The sequence below is a fragment of the Fukomys damarensis genome, unplaced genomic scaffold, assembly GCF_012274545.1.
Source record: "Fukomys damarensis isolate Sample0158 unplaced genomic scaffold, DMR_v1.0_HiC HiC_scaffold_10, whole genome shotgun sequence".
In the NCBI taxonomy this organism is placed as follows: Eukaryota; Metazoa; Chordata; class Mammalia; order Rodentia; family Bathyergidae; genus Fukomys; species Fukomys damarensis.
Genome location: NW_022900922.1, coordinates 14,133,772 through 14,149,371, shown reverse-complemented (window position 1 = coordinate 14,149,371; position 15,600 = coordinate 14,133,772). Strand labels below are relative to the sequence as shown.

Sequence of the window (15,600 nt, the reverse complement as noted above, 5' to 3'; positions counted from 1 at the left end):
CTCCAGTTTTACTATTATATTATATTATTTTATTCTTATAGTCTTTGTGCTGATGGATGCAAGTGCACACGCAGGCTGTACTGCGTGCTCTTGGTTCCCTTGATGGTCTCTCCCTGCTGTCTCTGTGGCTATGGATGGAACAGCCTATGGCCTATGAACACTAGACTTCAGGCACACTCACTTCTGGGACCTCTGCTCCAGCTCTCTCTGTACTAGATTTAACTGGAACATATTTGCATCACAATGCTGCCAACTGAAATTCCATATGGCGGGGCAGGAGCCAAGTACTCCTTTCCAGCAGAGGTGGGGCCTCCCATCTCCTGAACTCCAGGAATAGCTCTGAGGACAGCATCCAACTCTCTCTTCCACTCTAGCTACTGCAGGATGCAATCTTAGGTCTGTGGATATTTAATTCATTAAGACTTCAACAATTTTCCGGGGTGTCTACTTTGCTCTGTTTAAATTCTACTATAGCTAGTGAGTGCCAAAACCAACATCGCTATGTCCCTGACAAAGGGTTTGTATCCAGAATGTATAAATAACTATTATAACTCAGTAACCAGAAAACAAATAATCCAATAAAAAACGGGAAAGAAATTGCATAGACACTTCTCAAAAGAAGACATACAAGTGGCCAATTAGCATATGGAAGAGGTTCAAGATCATTTGTCATCAGGAAATTCAAATTAAAAACACAATAAGATAATCTCTTAATGGGGAACTTTTAAAAAAACTGACAATGTCAAGTCTTGGCAATGATGCAGAATAACAAAGAACATTCGTATATTTCCAATAGAGATGTAAAATTTTATGAACATGTTGGTCGTTAGGTCATTTTTTATAAAGTTTACAAACATCTACCATATAACTCAGCTGTTCTATTTCTATGTATATTTATTTACCCAAGAGAGAAGAGGTGAAAACACATATGCACAACAAAGACAGGTATACAAATATTTACACTAGCTTTTTTGTTGTTCCTAAGCTGAGACAATACCCAAGCATCAAGGTGATGGGAAAACTGTGATGTGTCTTATGTCTCTATGACAGAAAAGGACTCTACAGTAAGTAGGAGTGGAAGGGAATGGATTAAAAGCCCTTAGAAATAAATTCACCAAGCTGTTTACATCTGAGCCTCGTGCAATACCAGCCTTGTGCCTTCCTCCTCTTGTTTTCTTCAGATTTTGTGGCAGGGCTCACTCAGGAGCCCGCTACTCTGTAATTCATGTGAACAATTGCACAGATGAATACAAAAAATACTGTAAGTGAATAAAGCCAAACACACACAAACATGTATCCTACGTGGTCCTTTAACATAGGCAGAACTACCCTGTTTGGACAGGAACAGGATTAGGGGTGGAGTGGGGATTGTCTGGAAAGTGTTGAGGGAACTTCCTGGAGGAATGAATGAAACTGCTCTCTCCTCAGCACGCTTTTGTCAAAAGTGACTGAAGGATGTATAGCTTTTATTTTTAAAGTGCCAACCTCAGTAGCTTTGCTGTGTGGATCAAATGAAATAATGCCTGTAAAGCATTAAGCATAGAGCCCAACACATAATAGACACATTTCCCCAAGTAGGATTAGAAGCATCTGGTTCCACAATGAAAACCATAATGAACTAGAAAGGAACATGTTTTGTAAAAGTCACCTACCAGTTTAAAACTTCTCAAATCCCAAATTTAGGGCATTATGAGAGCAACTCTGAGAGCTTCAAAAGAAGTTTATTTAGAGGAACAAGAAGAAAAATAGCTTCTATTAAAGAGATAAGAAGAAAGGAAGATTAATTTTTCTCTCCAACTTAAAATAATGTATTTGTAAAATTAAACTAATTCTTATTTGCAAGACCTAGCAGGCAGGCAAGATGTGGACACAATTTGCAATTTAACAAAACATGTTTAAAATAAAGCAAGAAAAACATTGATTAGAAGTTCTTTTTTAATTATAGTAGGAGGCTATGAGGTAGATTAGCAAAGTTTTTAGACTTCTGAAAAGGACACTAGGCTTCTAGTCCATGAATAGCTTAAAAGTAATTTATATATGTATAGCCTTCTACAAATGCTCAGACACTGTAATCCAGAGACCACTGGAATAACTCAGACCTTCTTCTGGGAGGAGAATGAGGTTAGCCTTGTAATGTGGGAAGGATAATTTCAGAGTGTTTGATACATCTGAAGGGACTGAGAGCCAAAGTGTCGATTTCCATAGTCCTTGCTATAAACATGGTTCTGAAAAGTGTTGAAAAATAAATTGAAGGAGCCCAAGTTGCCATTGCTGGCATTTGGTGTTCCCTAACCAGCAGACAGGCACGGCCTGCACTGGACAGTCAGGCTTCTGCAAAGCAGAGTGGCACTCACAGGGCAAGGCCACCAGCCAGATACAGCCATGTTGTAAATGAGACTGGCTATTTGTGTCATGCGTCTGTATGCTAGACCACTGAGCTGCAAACCTGGCATGTTGCATAAGTGGGTATGGCCACCAAGCAGGCCAGTTATTTTCCAGTTATTCAGAATGTACTCTGTCCTTTCTGGTTTCCCCACATTGTGGCCGTTCTACCTGGTTCTTTCTTGGATCTTGGTCATCACACACAGCAAACACTGTGGTGATACTACCTTCATGGTAGAAGAGAGTGGAAACTGCTGTCATTGAACTATTTCACCTGATTCCTTCAGATTATGGGATTCCGGGGTATGAGGGGGCAAGCTAAAGCACTGAGTCACAGCCAAGGACATGTGGTGATGAGCAGCAGTAACTGCAATGGTCTGACCTTAGTGTCTTTGCTGTTGATCTTGTTGCCTAAGTACTAGGCCATTTACACCTCACTTGCATGAACAGGGAAGCTTTGAATCTGATGAAGAGAGTCTGAAGTGAGTCACTGCCTTCTACATGCCTCTCTACCACCCCTCGGACTCTGGTCACTTTGCAGTCCAGCCTGGGACCTTCACAAGAAGGAGGCAGGGGCAGCCTAAGGGTAGGACCAAAGGACTCTCGAGTCAGGCTTATGCCAGGCTGGCAATTCTATCATCCCGATAGTAAGTGCCTCCTTAGGTTTTGCCATGAGTTCCTCTCTGGACTCACCCTAGACCTGGCCCTGACCCAGGCACTGAATGAAATAGAAGCCAAGTCCTTACATGGAAGGCCTTGCTACTAGGCAAAACTTTGCACTACAAATTTCCCTCCTTGACTTCATCAAAAGAATCTGTGACCATTTACCAGAGTGACTGTGTACTAGGGAAAAGGGGCATCACATTGGATTACAGCAACCCATCCCATACTTTTCTACTAAAAATTTGTACTTTAGCATAATAGTAGCCAGATGTATGTCTCAGTGCCTGGGGGATACAGGAAGCAATCTTTGCTTTGTTTATTTATTTATTTATTTATTTTGTTACAGGGATTTAACTCAGGACCTTGCTCTTTTGAAGCAGGGAGCAGAACCTCTGAGCTAAATCCCTGGCCCAGGAAGAAATCTTTGTGTTTAACCACTTGGTATGATGAATGGAACGGTTTGTGCATGTGTGCAAAATTATCAAACTGGGAATTTTTTTAATATCGCAATGAGCCAATAATTTTGCATACACACACACACACACACACATATATACTTGAGCATCACAGTGGGTAAAATACACCCACACCACTCTTCTGTTATGATAACATATATTTTATTGTAGTGGAATGTGAATGTGACTCACAGTAGCTGCACCTGGGGAAAGAAAAAACATCTATGCATTCACCCATCTGGCAGACAAATAGCAAGGTGTGTACAGGAGCTTCAAAGCAGCAACAGGTAAGTTTTACCCATGAATGCTCAATGCTAAATTTCTATTGCATATAGAATTTTAAAGTTTTTTTTTTTTCTGGTAGGAGTAACCCAATTCAGTACAATGGCACATGAAAAACCAGATTTGCAAGTTTTGGAGGACATCACAGGGAATCATCAGATTAGCATGCATGGATAATGAAGATGATAATGACTTTAATGTTAGCCATGCAGGTTCCTGTGAAAGTGAAATGGAGCAAGAACTGACTGATACAGACACAGGGAATGCAGACCTCCTTGATTCAGATGAAGCGAACAGCAATGTGAGTGCATATTTGACTAATGCTGCTAAATGGTCATACATCCAAATGGAACTATCCAATGTTAAAACTAGGTCTGAAACTATATTGAGGATCTTGGCAGGGTTGAACATATTGGACAGAAAGATGCCAACTCTGCCATTCAGTGTTGGAAATTGTAACAGATGAAATGCTATAAGACATTGTGAAGTACACAAAGGCTGAAATACAAGTAAAACTTTCTGCATAAACTGATAGCCCACATTTAAAAATGTCCATATTATAAAACATCACTAGCTGAACTGAGAGCATTAATAGGTTTACTATACTTAGTAAGGATTTCTCATGGCAATCGCAGGAATGTAAAAGACTTATGGAAAAGTGATGAGTCAAAATATGGCATAAAAATTTATGCCCTTGTAGATGCAAAGACTAGAGACAAGGGATGTAGCTCAGTGGATGTAAAGACTTATTATGCTTTCAATTTAGAAATTTATCCTGGAACTAAGATAGCACGTCTTTCTTTATATAGTAATAAACATCATTTAATGTTGTGAACAAACTTGTTGTTCCCATCTTCCAAACTAATCTGGATGTGACATTCAACAATTGGTTTACCAGTTTCCAATCAATGTTACATTTGCTAACAGCAAAAGTTGACCAGCATAGGAACTGTATACAGGAACAAAGCAGAAATTCCGAATGAAATATTACAATTTCAAAACAGAGAATTGTATAGTACAATCTCTGGATTTCAGAAAGCTTTACACTGGTCTTGTATACGGCAAAGAAAAACAAACTGATACTGCTGATGTCAACATTGCACCTTGGTGGAAATATTGGTTGGAAAACCTTGACAAAATGGCTAAGGTGGAAACTTTCTACAACAAAACCAAAGGTGTAGTACATGTTGTTGAGTGCTGCAGCAACTGAGTGTCACTTGAAGCACAAAGCGTTGGCTAGTGGCTATGTTTTACGCAGTCTCAAACATGTATGGTATAAATAGTTTGATAGTTTACAAAGAAAATAAAAAGTGTAAAATATCATGGAGAAATTTTCTTCAAAGCCTGGGACTGGAACTCATAAGAGATCATTTATAGCAGAGGAAAAACAAAATGCTTCTGCCTGGGGAACTATGCAAAAAAAAAAATGTAGCACACACTGGTGAGCTGAAAGATGAACAGGCAGGCACAGCATCACAAAGAGCTACTATTACAACAGATAAACCAAAAAGGTATCAACCGTTCCCTACAAGAAAGGACAGGAAAACAAAACATATGAGCTATCAGTGTAAATTATATTTGCGTATGAAACATGCAGTTTTCATGTGTGAAGACTTCCTTGGGTGTAACAGCTAAAGCAAAGATTATTTCCTGTGGTAGACTTTGGTTTGTATTTACATTGTAGTTCACATAGGTTTTTATTTCTGATGTTATCTTTTAGGTTTTATAAGCAAGTATACAGCTGATGTGAAAAAGGTGATGTCTTATTCTAAGTACTCATTACATATTTGATATTTAATTGATATTTTATTTTCCTGCTAAGTGCCCATTGTACAATATAGTAGGAAAACAGGAAGAGAAGTGATAAGAATCGCCTGCCACATAGAAAAGGAAGGCTAAGCATATGTATTGTCAATGTAAATGAGATATGAGTATGAAGCATGCAGTTGTCATGTGTGAGGACTGCCTTGGATATGACAGTTGAAGCAAAGATTGTTTTTGTTGTACAGTTCTATTGGCATTTTCATTGTAGTTCATATAGGAATTTATTTCTGATGTTATCTTTTAGGATTTGTAAGCAAGTGCACAGCTTATGTGAAAATGTTGATGTTTAGTCTAAATACACAATACATGTTAATAATTTTATACTTTATTGATATTTTATGTTCCTGTTAACTATACATTGTGTAATATAATAAGAACCTCCTGATAAAATAGTAAGACCAGTAAGATGTCAAATGTGTCCTACAAAAAGGCCAGGAAAGCAAAAGCAACACACAAAGCTGTCAGTGTAAGTAAAATGTGTGTGTGGAATGTGCTGTTGTCATATGTAAAGAATGCCTTGGATGTGACAATTAAAGTATAGTTTACTTTTGCTATAGAGTTCTACTGGTAATTTCATTGTGGTTCACATAAGAATTTTTTTCTATTGTTATTTTTTAGATTTTGCACACCAAAAAACAGTTGATGCTTAAAATTTTGATGCTTTTTTTATGAACACTCAATAAACATTAAAGTTTCAATAGGTTATTTTTAATTTTTTTCTATTAAGTACCCATTGTTTAATATAATAAAACTCACAAATTTAAAATTAATGCTTTACCAGTAGAAAGTCTAAACAATAAATGTGGGTTTTAGATACTCAAGTTTCTTGCCTTTATGACAAAATTTATATTATGCCCCTTAAATCATCACCTTTCCACCTGTCCATGGAAAGCTGTAGGGCTGGTGTTCTGGATGGGAACAGCTCTCATGTCTTACAACAGGGAGAAGAAGTATTCTTAAGAGTGGCAGCCCCTGGTAGGGTTATAATTGAGGTGTAATCTGTGAGTGCAAATGTGTGCATGGCAGAGGGACTCTGCCTCCTGGGCATCTTCAGAGCCCTGCAGACTTCAGACTGCTCCCCCAGGTCAGTACATGGAGCCTGTTGACTGGTTCTTCTGTGACAGCTGCTTTCAAGATAGTTATTGAGCCAGGGATTTAGCTCAGTGGTTTCACCACCTGCCTAACAAGTACAAGATCTGGAGTTCGAGCGCTGGTACCAAAAAAAAAAAAAAAAAAAAAAAAAAAAAGTGGCAGCCCCTGGTAGGGTTATAATTGAGGTGTAATCTGTGAGTGCAAATGTGTGCATGGCAGAGGGACTCTGCCTCCTGGGCATCTTCAGAGCCCTGCAGACTTCAGACTGCTCCCCCAGGTCAGTACATGGAGCCTGTTGACTGGTTCTTCTGTGACAGCTGCTTTCAAGATAGTTATTGAGCCAGGGATTTAGCTCAGTGGTTTCACCACCTGCCTAACAAGTACAAGATCTGGAGTTCGAGCGCTGGTACAAAAAAAAAAAAAAAAAAGAAAAGATAGTTACTGAGAGCTACAGTGGCAAGGGATCTAAAGACATTATAATACATCTGGGTTTCAGCAAAGTACTCTAGACAGATTCTGAAATGAAACTGGATCAAGTTATGCATGAGAATGGGCCTCTGGGATGCACTTGCTCAGTTGAAAGCCTTTATTCCTGACCATACCTGAACCCCATGACATAGTGTGTTTACAAGTATGAGATGGTGGTAGGGTTTGTGTATGTGTTTATTTTCAAAAATATTATTCATAATCTGGAAAATATTAAATACAGATTATAATGATAAAATTTAATTCATTTCCCCACCATTTATCCACACCACTGTTAACATTTACTTTTTTCTAATTATTTCTGTGCAGCTGTTTTTATTTTTATGCAGTTGTAATCACATTGCACTATATGTGATGTCCCATGCTGTTCCTTTTACTCTGTTACTTCATAAGTATCTTTCCATTCTATCAGTTAAAATGTTTCTGATTGCAAGTGATTTTAATGATATGAAGACCTTAAAATTTCATATATCCTGAGGCAGGGTTGGTGGTGGGTGAGCTGACTCCATGGCTCAGTTAAAAGGACTCTGCTTTCATTTGCCCTTATGTCTGCTCTGGGTGGAAACGAGGTATCTAACGGGATGAACAAATTCTGCCTCCTATAAAGAAAGACTCAAGATGAGCAGTTCCTCAAACAGAGGAAAGGGTATGGAAACAGTTGCTGAGCTGCTAAAACAAATGCCAAAGTTTAAACTATGTTCTTTCACAATACTACTGTGAAGAGCTCAGGGAGCCGGTGCATGTCAGTTTAGCACAATGTCTAGCACAAAAGAGGGAAGGAACTCAGTACACTTTCAAGTCTATAATAATGATGGTGAGGAAGGGAGGCCGCTACTGGAGGAAGGTTAAACTTCACATACTTAATTTACTTCGCGACACACTGCTGAGGGGCAGTGGGGACCGTCCAGCATAGGGCAGGTCATCTGGTAAAATCTTTTCATTGACTGAAGAAATACAGGAAACAGAACAGCAAGCTACATAATGCTAAGAGAATCATCAAAACCCAGACTATGAAAAACTGTACAGAACAAATCAGTGGTTTCCTTAACAAAGAAACTACAAGAACAAAATAAGAAAATGCAAGTGTAAATAAGGATTAAAATGAATAATTGATAATGTGAAATAGGAAGAAAAGGTCTCAAGAGGTAGGGGAAGAGGGAGGGGTAGGGGAAAGGAAAAAAATATGAGAAAAGAAAAAATGGAGACAAAGCCTTTGTAAATAGGGAGGGGTGAAGGAGTCAAAGGGAGGGCAGGGGACTGGAGAAAAAATAAGAACCAAGATACATCTTGTAAAGGTACAAGTTCCCAATGATAAATATAAATGTACTGTACACCTAAAATGTACCAATAAAAAGAATTTGAGGGAAAAATAAGAGCGAAATAAGAGATTAAAGGGACACAAGATGTGTCAACCCATTGCCATGTAGAAACCTCACATAGATCCTACCAAGTGCACGTCCTCATCAACACTTACTTTGTTTCTCAGTTTGTTTGTTTCTCTGGATAGTAGTCATTCTAATGCATATGAAGTGTCCCTTACTGATTTTTATTCAGATTTTATTAGCATCATTATGTATGTGCATTGTTGTGGCTTCTAAAGAAGAGTACTTGGGGGGGGCTTTGTCATATTTTATTTTTCTTTTTTTACCCAAGAACACTGAAAGCACACTCTGTACACAGAGAGGCAGACATGACTGAGGCTGCTGTAGCTATGTTTATTTAGGATGTTCACATGTCCAGGAGGCCCTTACTTTTCATGTGTACTTCTTTCTAAAAAAAGCTCTATCAATAAGGAGCATCTTTAAAAATATCACTGAGAAGGAAACTACTGAGTTCAGAAATTCGTTTAATTGACAAGCATTCATTAGATACATAGATGCTGAGGATTTCATGGTGAACATGCTGGATCTAGTTCCAGAGTCTTTATTCTAGCAGAGAAAAAATACATTAAATGAATTTAAATGTCCAGTTGTTCAATGGCAATTCTGATGAGTGAAATGAACTAGAGATTCGGGATGTTAGGGAAGTATCATCTATCAGAGACACTTGCCATGCTCTAGGGTGTCAGGAATGATGAGCAAATATTAGCCAAGGGAAGATAATGTAGGTTGAGCCTTGGAAACAGATGAAAGAGCATGTGCAAAGGCCTTGAGGCAGAAGGGGTTAGTACTCCCTAGCATGTAGAACATTTTGTGTCTCCTCCACACCAACCAGGAGCCACAGGAATCTTAGGGATTGGCCTCCTCCATACACCACCATCACCGCTACTCTCTGTACCTCAGTGGCATACAGGCATCCTTATCGTTTGATGAGCTGCATTTGGGTAGGCACCCCACAAGCCGACTATCCTGAGATCTTAAAAATGTAGGGTTTGTGGGACAGTGACCAGGGTGGGATACTAAGTTTTTTCTTTTCCCAGCAACTGGTGACAATGTACTAGCCTTGTCCTGGAGCTTTGTTATGCAATACTAAGAGGCCCAGGGGTTAGGATCTTAGGAAGGGATGGATTCTAGCTGTCCATGTCCACATCTCCAATCAAACTGGCTGACAATGGGATAACAGAAATTCAGAATCCAGACTCTAGAATCTTAGCCTCTGTGAGATTATTCATGGGGAAAAGACTAGAACTTGTCTTAAAATGCCCCAGTTTATTAGTCTGCCACAAACTCTTGTATGGCACACCCACACCAGGGGGCTTCAAATCACATGGTTTTAAGGGGAACAATGGAGTTTGGTGCAGGACATGTGTTAGAGCATATCAGCTGGGCAAGAAGACCAAGAAGATACAGTAAAAGGAACAATGCATAATTCCTAAAGCTCTCCCTCCACTGTCAGCCTGCAGAACCACAGCACCTCATGGGTTGTTCCAGTGAAACCATCCACTAAACTAGAAGCTTGCAGGAGGGCACAGGGCAGTGTGGGTGCAGCGCTCCTGTGTGAGGCACTCAGCTTACTAAACCAGACCCTTCGCCCCAGCTACACTATGAAGACAATTCTGGGGATGGTGCGGCTGGACCACACTAACAAGCACCGTGTTTCCCCCACAGATGATTTATGGAGAAAGACAATGAACCTAGAATAAATGTCATTGATTTTGCACCTCTGTGAGAAGGTTGCTTCCTCACCTCACAGTGCTGGCTGAAAGAGGCCAGCTTCAGCACCAGGACAGTGGGAGCAGTCCACCTGCACCTTCATGCCCAGAGCGACTTGGAGTGAAACAGTGCACCCGCCTGGCCCACTTGATTGCTGACCGACCCAGGGTTCTCCAAGGTAGCTTGTCCGTGAGGACCTATGTGACAGTAGTTACCATCCTGGAAAGCCTGGGGAGAAAAATGAGATTGAAATTAGGCAGAGAGAGTGTTTGCATGCTATCTGTTCTCATAGCTTTTATCAGGGTTATTTTAGGTCTCCTATCCCACAGTGATATGATTCTGTCTTTCCCAGAAGAAAAAGCTACCAACGGCCATGCCTGAAGTCCTCATGCAAGCTTTTCTGTTTTGTGATATTGCCTGTGATCTATTTTCAGGACAAAGGTAAAAAGCTGCATCAGTGAACAGATATACCGAGCAGAGACTGAGAGAACAGGCTCTGATGTCCAACACCTGGGTCTGAATCAGATATCACATCTATAGATAGGTAGAAAAATAGATAGATAGATAGATAGATAATTACAGATGTACATGGACAGTCCTGACTTAAGATGGTCCAACTTATGATTTTTCCACTTTATAGTGGTGTGAAAATGATACACGTTTAGTAAAAAAAAAAAAATCCTTTTAAATTTTACATTTGATTCTTTTCCTGGGTTATCACTGTGAGGTTTTATACTCTTGGTGCCATGCTCAGCAGCCACACCGTCATAGGCTGAATAACCAACGCTCTATTTTGTGCCGTGTTGCACAGCTATGATGTTCTGTTGGTTTGTATTATGTGCATCTTCAGCTGAGGACATTTTCATCTTATGTTGGATTTATCAGGCTGTGTATTCATGAGAAGTATCAGCATGTGTTTATGCGTGTGATGGGTGTACAGATGGCTTCATGCAAGGTGGCAGCGCTGGGCATGTCCCTTAACTTCTTTGTGCCTTGTTTCCTTCACATAGCAAATGGCATTTTTTGTGGCGATCTGAGTGATTAGTATGATTTACAATGCTCTTAGAAGTACAACTGGCACACAGCAAGCACTACATTAATGTAGCTGTTACCATTTGTTCGATACATGAAAAGGTTGTGGCTCAAATGCAATGCCAGCTCTCTCACTGGCAACTTTTATTGACAAGGTAGGCAACCCAAAGGTTTGGAAAAGTAACTCTTCCCCTTGGAGCTGAAAGAAAGGTATTTCCGTTGGGAGTGAGAAAACATTGTAGCTCTTGAACATTTTGAATTTTTTCAAAACCTGGACCTCAGGTGTAACAGGGGCTTTGGATTTACCTCTTCCCAAGACCAGCGCTGTTCAAATGTGTGCTCGGTTCCTGTTATTCATCATGGCATCTGGAACAAAATGGAGAAAGGAAGGAAGGAAGGGGGAAGGAAAAGGCAGAGAGGTGTAGTCAAGAACCAGCTTGTTGAATATTCATTAGATGCTGTGATTTTTTTGTTTGATTTCTACTCATCAGAGATAGATTCAAATGGGAACAAGTGCCATATTATTTTACAAACAGTAAATCCTCCACTAAAGAATCTGAGTGGAACAAATGAATATGGCTGAGCACTGTCAGCATTCCTCATGCAAGAGCCACAAACCCAAGCAGAAGCTACTTCAGCCTGCTGCTTCCCCACACCTCTGCCTGTCCTAAACATTTTACTCTGATATTGTCTTCCTTTACTCCCACTAGTTTTTAGAAGGCTTGAGAAAATTCCCTTCCTTTCTGCTTGTTTGTTGGGGATTGAAGGGGTTGCTTAGAAAGAGAACTTGGAATTTAAAAACTAGGACTGTTTTGTCAGGCATGGTGGTGCACACCTGTAGTCCCAGTGCTCCGGAGGCTGAGGCAGGAGGATTGCCGAGAGTTTGAGGCCGGCTTGGGCTATATAGTGAGTTCAAGGCCAGCCTGAGTTACCTTGTGAGATCCTGTCTCAAAACCCAAAATAAATTAAATAAACAAACTAGGGCTATCCTGGGCCAAGGGAGATATGAAACCAATACAGTGTTTGTTGGACTTTTTGAGATTCTATGTCTGCAGACTTCAGAGGGACTTATGGACTGCTTCGGTGAAGAACTGTGCTGCATCCTATCCAAGGGAGACCATACAAGTGCTATAGAAAGAAAGGCCTATTTACTTGTCCTTGAGGCAATTTTACCTTGTGTCTTAGCTCAGGCCACTGTGACAGGATTCCAGAGACTGGGTAGCTTCAACAGAGACATGTATTTCTCACAGTTCTAGAGGAAATCTAACAACAGGGTAACACCATCGTGAATTTCTTTGTTAAGATCTTTTCCCGACCCCTCCTTGTATGATCATGGCAGGAGAGCAGATAAAGCAGAGCTTATTTCTGTCTTTTTGTAAGGGCACTGATCTTCTTCGTGAGGGCTTCGCATTCATGTCCTAAGCATCTCCCAGAGGCCCTACCTCCTCACACCTCACATCAGGGGATGGAATGTCATGCATGAATGGAGGGGCACACCTTCAGTCCATATGTTGGAAATAAGGCCAAATTTGAAATTGTTGGTGAATATTATAAAGCACTTAGACATCAAGAACTCTTGAAGTGGCATTTTATTTCACTTATGTGAAAGGGTGCAAGCATGAGGTAGCAGGTGCATAGGACCAAAGAGAGTTGCTCCTTTTATCCCTAAGGCAGGAGAAGCAGCTGACCTTTAAATTCATTGATTGAATCTAAAGGTTTAAAATCTATTGCAATTGACTAATTCCAGGGCACAAGGCAAGGGGGAGGGGATAGCCGAGTAAGTTAGAGAGAGGGGGTGTGAGGTTTGGAAAGCAAAGTCCTTAGCCCTTATCTTGGAAACCAGCTGTGTTCTGGGCAAAGGTACATAGTCACCATTTCTTGGCACTCAGGATATTAACACGGGGGTTGGGGATGAATAGTGAGTAGATGGTCAGGTCATTTAAACCCAAAATGGATTGTTTGACCTTGTACTTTGATAGAAAAGACAAAGCCTATTTCTCACATATAGCACTTTGATGCGTTAATAACTAAGAGCTAGATTTTAGCATGGTACTTTGTTGCTAATTATGTCATCAAAAGTCTCTAATATACATGTTCTTTAACCTACATTGTTATTGACGTATAACAATATATATAGAACATTTTACAAATGAAGTGTTCAATCAATGAATTAGCAAATAGTGAACATTGCCATGTAACTATCACCCCATAAATTTGTTTTATTAATCTGGCTGGCTCTTTTTTTTGGGGGGGGTCCTGGGGATCAAACCCAGGACTTTGCACTTGCAGAACCACTGAGCTAAATTCCTGGCCCTTAAACTTGTTTTAAATGGATAAAGAGCATTCATCTATGGAAGAATTTTCTTTGATTCTGTATATCTGGATTCTGTATGTTTTCGAGTTGAGAAAGTTGATGACAGAATTCCACATAGTACAACATTAAAAGAAAATAACCCAACTTCTGTGAGCCTTGCAAATTCAGACTGCTTATCAGTGATGGAAAATTTTATATAATCAACAGTTAAAATTCTTTTTTGGACAGGAGATACTGTACAGTACGACTTCATACATGTTTTCCTTCCTTTTCTTTCTGATTCTCCTATGGGTTTTCTTTGTTACATCAGCTGTTCACTGACTACATTTGCAGGTGCAAGATGTGGAAAAACCCTAACCCTAACCCACTGTACCTGTCGGCATAGTAAGTAACATACTGTTACAGTACATAGTGTAATAGGTGTTCCAGGGATGATAGTGAGGGCTATATCACACTTTTCATTTTATTTATTATTATTTTTTGTTTGTTTTTTGAGACAGGGTGTCACTGTATAGTTGAGACTGACCTAGAACTCACTATGTAGCCCAGGCTGGTCTCAAATTCACAGCGATCCTGCTGCCTCAGCCTCCTGAGTGCTGGGATTACAGGCTTGTGCCACCATGCCCAGACTCCAAACTTTTTATTTTAGACAATGTACTTTAAACAGCAAGAGACTGAGGCCATCTGACACCATATATCCTAGGTCAAAGGGAGCCGAGGAAGTTTGTGTGAGCACAAGCCAATTAAATTGAGCGTGCCCTGAAATTACTTTCCCAGCCAGAAGGGAGAATGATCACAAGTCAAACTGCACGCATTAGACAGAAAGAGTGTACAGGTAAAGCTGATCCAAAGCTATTGACACTTTATTTAGCTGGCTGGAGTGCTTGAAGTAGTTCAGTGAGGCAGGGAGCTACTTGATTCTTTACAAAGGCAGCTGTCATGTTAGTTTACTCTTGGTGTAAAGCAGTCAAGGGGAGACAGTTTCACCTGTGTGGCTGGATATTGGAAGCAGACCTCGACCAGTGATTCTCAAACCCCTACTTTAGGAACTTCCTGATTAAAAGACACAGATGTGCCAGGCGTGGTGGCACACGCCTGTAATCCCAGCCCTTGGGAGGCTGAGGCAGGAGGATCGCTGTGAGTTCGAGACCAGCCTGGGCTACCTGGGCTACATAGTGAGTTCCAGGTCATTCTCAACTACATAGTGAGACCCTGTCTCAAAAAACAAAACAAAACAAAAAGACACAGATGCTCAGGATTGGCCTAAGGCTAATGACTCCTGTTAAGGTCCAGGAACCCTCCCTCAATCAGAATGGAGTCACTGTGCCAAGGGCCTGGTAATCAAAATGAATCAAAGTTTGAAATGGACCGGTTTTCCTAAAAAAACAAAAACAAAAACAGAATTACAGTCCATCCCAGTCAGCACAATAAGCAAGTCCTCTCTGTTTCAACCATGTAAGGGGAGCAACTTTGCAAAGACCAGCATGCCTTGTGTTACTCTGCTTTCCTCAACTTGTCTATAAAGCCAGCTTCCTCTGCTCAGCTAACGTGAACGCTCATTCTACAGTATTTCTAGAATGCAAGGAAAGCCCATTAGAACTTTAAATGAGAGCTGCTATAATCTGACACTAGGCATTTCTGAAGAGACCAGGCAGACAAGCACGTGTTTCCTTGGGAACACTGCGCAAAAACTGAAGACCCTGGAAAACAGGCCGGCTCAGACACTAGCTAAACGAGGCCGGAGGCGCGCAAGGCAGAGGCGCGCACACGCAGGCGCGGCAAAGGCGGAAGCGCACGGAGAAGGAGCATGCGCAGAGTAGTTCTTCCGGTGATAGGCGGGGACCTGCATTTAGGGGGCGGAGCCGAGTGCGACAAGAACCTTGACCCGGTGGCGGCCAGGACCGCAAACCTCCTGCGCATGGCGCGACACGTGTTCCTCACCGGGCCGCCAGGTGACCGCGGGGTCCCGCGCCTCGGA

The 15,600-nt window shown here is 40.9% G+C and overlaps 1 protein-coding gene and 1 long non-coding RNA gene across 10 annotated transcripts in view; both read left to right on the top strand.

Moving 5' to 3' along the window:
* The first annotated feature begins 273 nt into the window (after positions 1–273).
* LOC104860717 lies at positions 274–10,449 on the top strand. Its single transcript, XR_779780.1, has 4 exons — positions 274–396; positions 3,672–3,787; positions 3,865–4,083; positions 10,232–10,449. It is a non-coding gene; the product is annotated as an uncharacterized LOC104860717 (long non-coding RNA).
* Positions 10,450–15,445: 4,996 nt separating this feature from the next.
* Ntpcr (nucleoside-triphosphatase, cancer-related) overlaps positions 15,446–15,600 on the top strand; it is a 45,039-nt gene continuing 44,884 nt past the window's right edge. For 3 of the 9 annotated variants that reach the window (XM_019207177.2, XM_019207178.2, XM_019207179.2), the window contains exon 1: positions 15,450–15,574. In XM_019207177.2, coding sequence (XP_019062722.2) covers positions 15,541–15,574 — 34 coding nt within the window. In that variant the 5' untranslated portion in view covers positions 15,450–15,540. Of the gene's footprint in view, positions 15,575–15,600 lie in introns of all 9 variants that reach the window. The other 6 variants (XM_019207174.2, XM_019207175.2, XM_010621952.3 and 3 more) reach the window with 4 other exon arrangements.